Here is a 3116-nt window from a genome sequence, read left to right on the forward strand (position 1 = left end):
CATGTTTGTTAGTTTTATTTTTATCCTATCATTAAAGTTCTTTAAGGGGTGTATTGGATTAAGATTTCAAAGGATTTTAAAAGACTTTTTTATGATTAAAAAGTCTTGTGGTATTCAAGACTTTTATAAAATATAAACAAATCTTGTGGTATTCAATTAAGACAATAAAGATTTTTATTTCAGGGCAACAAAATCTGTTGGTATTCAATTGAGATTTCTTACCACTTTTAAAATGTCTTTTGGTATTCAAAAGTAAATAGATTTTGATGGAATCTTTTGTGGAATGGATTTTGAGAGACTTTTTAGTTAGAAATACACATAAAATACTCCTCCAACAATCTCACCCAAACCCTTGAGACTTTTCATAATCTTCCAAAAACTTTTTCTTCTCCTGCCGAACAAGACAGAAACCACTACCAGGTTCATTCTCTTACAACTTTTCAATCAATTTTACCTATTTTTTTAATGGCAATCGATAGTCAATATTGTTCATACTATATGTATATTACGCAAATCAAAAGAAAATGGTGCTGTATATGCTTCAAGATTTCGTATTCATATTGTTTTCAACGTCCAGGCAATGAATATGCATCAAAAGAATGGCAATTGATATGCATCAAGATTTCATATTGCTTTTTTTTTAGTACTGTATATGCAAATCAAAATAAAAAACTCTTTTTTTTTCTGTTTCTTCAACTTGTTTTTTTACAACGTCCATTATTATTATTATTATTTTCTTGTGTTATTATTAAAATGTTAATTATTAATGTGTTATTATTATTTTTTTGACAGCGTGTTATTATTATTATTATTGTGTTAATAATTTTTTAATTGTTATTGTGTTATTATTATTGTTATTTTGTTAAGTTTTTTTTTAAAATGATTTTATGATATATGAGTATTATTTTTATGGAAAATGCTAACATGTGCCCTTAAGACACTTGTTAGTGTATTATGTATAGAAATTTTGTATTGGAAGTTGTGCAATTTACTTTTTTAAAAGTCAAAAATTGTTGTTTTTAAGACATAGTTACTATTGGAAGTATCCTTAACATGTGCCCTAAGTGCGCATGTTAGCATGACCCTTATTTTATTATTAGGTAGTTTTTTATTGGTTTTTCTATTGAATTGTATATTATTCGGGGTATAGTCACTATACTTTTGACAATTAGGAAACAATAACTATTTTTGTCAAATAACTAGTTTCTTATATATATATTAGCGATCAAATGGGGGATTCACAAGAAAATAACAAAGGAAAGAGTAGAGACAAAGATAATTATGTATCTTGGACTATGGAGGATACCAATGAGTTGTTGCACCTCTTGGTGGATGCTATGAATAGGGGATTGCGTGATGCCAATGGGTCACTTAGCAAACAAAATGTAGAACGAATAATACTTCCTCAACTCAATGCAAAAACTAAATTTCCTAAAACTTATAGTCATTATTTGAGTCGGATGAAGTGGTTTCGAAACCAGTATAACATGATGTCAACCCTTATGCGCAACAACTCTGGCTTTGGATGGGACCCAATTGGAAAAACTTTCACTGCTCATGAGGATGTATGGAAAGATTACTTAAAGGTGAGCTAAGTTCATAATCTTTTAAATATATTAATAGTTATAAATTTAGTAAATTATAATATTTGTAGTATATTAACAATGATTTTTTTTTTAGTCCCACCCAAGTCACAGCAAACTTCGAGGAAAAAGTATGGTTGATTATGAGTATTTGAAGATCGTTGTTGGGGGTGGAGTTTCTAGCGGGAATAATTCTATATCAGTCGATCCAGATGATACTGATGCAACAACTTTTGAGCCAGAAAATAGAATTGTTGGGATAGAAGAATTTTCATATGATCCTAATAGTGATACATTCATAACACCAAATAACTATGAACCAGCATATCAGCCTCCATCACCAAACCAACCAAGTCCACCATCCCACCCCCCTTTAGATTCAGAGGTTCCCATAGAAAAACAAAACTGTCACAAGCGAAGGAGATCCGAGTATGGAGGGAGTTCAAGCGCTGTTGGGATCAACAATCAAGGCAACGTTCTGGAAAATCTTTTTGTTGGCATTGGGACTATTGCTGTGAATTTTGAAAAAATATCCAACATGATGGAGAAAAGAGAAAAAGATAGAGATAGAGATAGAGAGCTCGAGGGTATTATTTGGGATGTTATAAAAGAAATTCCAAATTTGGATGACATAACGCGTTTCAAGACAGCTGAATTGTTAAATACTAAAGCAAAAAAGGATTTTTTCTTGAAGATGTCACCGGAAGAACGCTCATCTTGGATAAACTTTAAGTTAGGGAATAATTAATATTTTGATCATCTATTATTAACATATTATTTTAAACATCGTGAGTTTGTTGAACTATATCTTTTGGGTCTCTATTTTGGTTGAAGTATTTGGTTTGTTTTTTGGTCGAACTATTATGGTTGTATTTTGGTTGAAATATTTGGTTTGTTTTTTGGTCGAACTATTATGGTTGAAGTATTTAGGTTATATATTTTGTGAAATTGTTGTGGTTAAACTTTAGTTATATTTATTTTATATATGAATTTGTATTAACTTTGATATTAACTTTGATATTGACTTATAACCATGACCATGACATAAAGAACGAAGAAATGGATGGAGATATATATAATGAAGATACAAATGATGAAGATATAGATGACGAGGAAACAAATGAAGAATTTTATGAAGCCACATACACATATGTGATGGCAATTTATGTTTTAATAGATATATTAAATCAGTTTTTGAATATGATGCGTGGTGAACATATTGAACGTCCATTAACTCGACGACAAATTACTAGTCGGGGATATGACTATATACACAAAGCATTAAACGATGATCCTGCAATCTTTCGACAAGTATATAGGATGTATCCTGATGTATTTCGAAAGTTGTGCACGATTATAAGAGAAAAAACACCTTTGGAGGATACAAGATTTATTTGTGTTGAAGAAATGCTTGCATCATTCCTACAGATTGTCGGCCAGAACACTCGATATTGTGTAATCCGCAATACATTTGGCCGATCACAATTTGCTACAAGTGAAAATTTTCACAAGATTTTGAAAGCTCTGAACTCA

At 30.5% G+C, this 3116-nt stretch overlaps 1 protein-coding gene across 1 annotated transcript; it reads left to right on the forward strand.

Moving 5' to 3' along the window:
- The first annotated feature begins 989 nt into the window (after positions 1 to 989).
- On the forward strand, positions 990 to 2734 carry LOC102663125 (uncharacterized protein At2g29880). The gene is made up of 2 exons (XM_014776295.3): positions 990 to 1586; positions 1681 to 2734. Exons 1-2 carry the CDS (start codon positions 1230 to 1232, stop codon positions 2329 to 2331), a joined length of 1008 nt encoding a protein of 335 aa, XP_014631781.2. The 5' UTR covers positions 990 to 1229; the 3' UTR covers positions 2332 to 2734.
- Positions 2735 to 3116: the final 382 nt, after the last annotated feature.

Source organism: Glycine max, chromosome 6, assembly GCF_000004515.6.
Source record: "Glycine max cultivar Williams 82 chromosome 6, Glycine_max_v4.0, whole genome shotgun sequence".
Taxonomy (NCBI): Eukaryota; Viridiplantae; Streptophyta; class Magnoliopsida; order Fabales; family Fabaceae; genus Glycine; species Glycine max.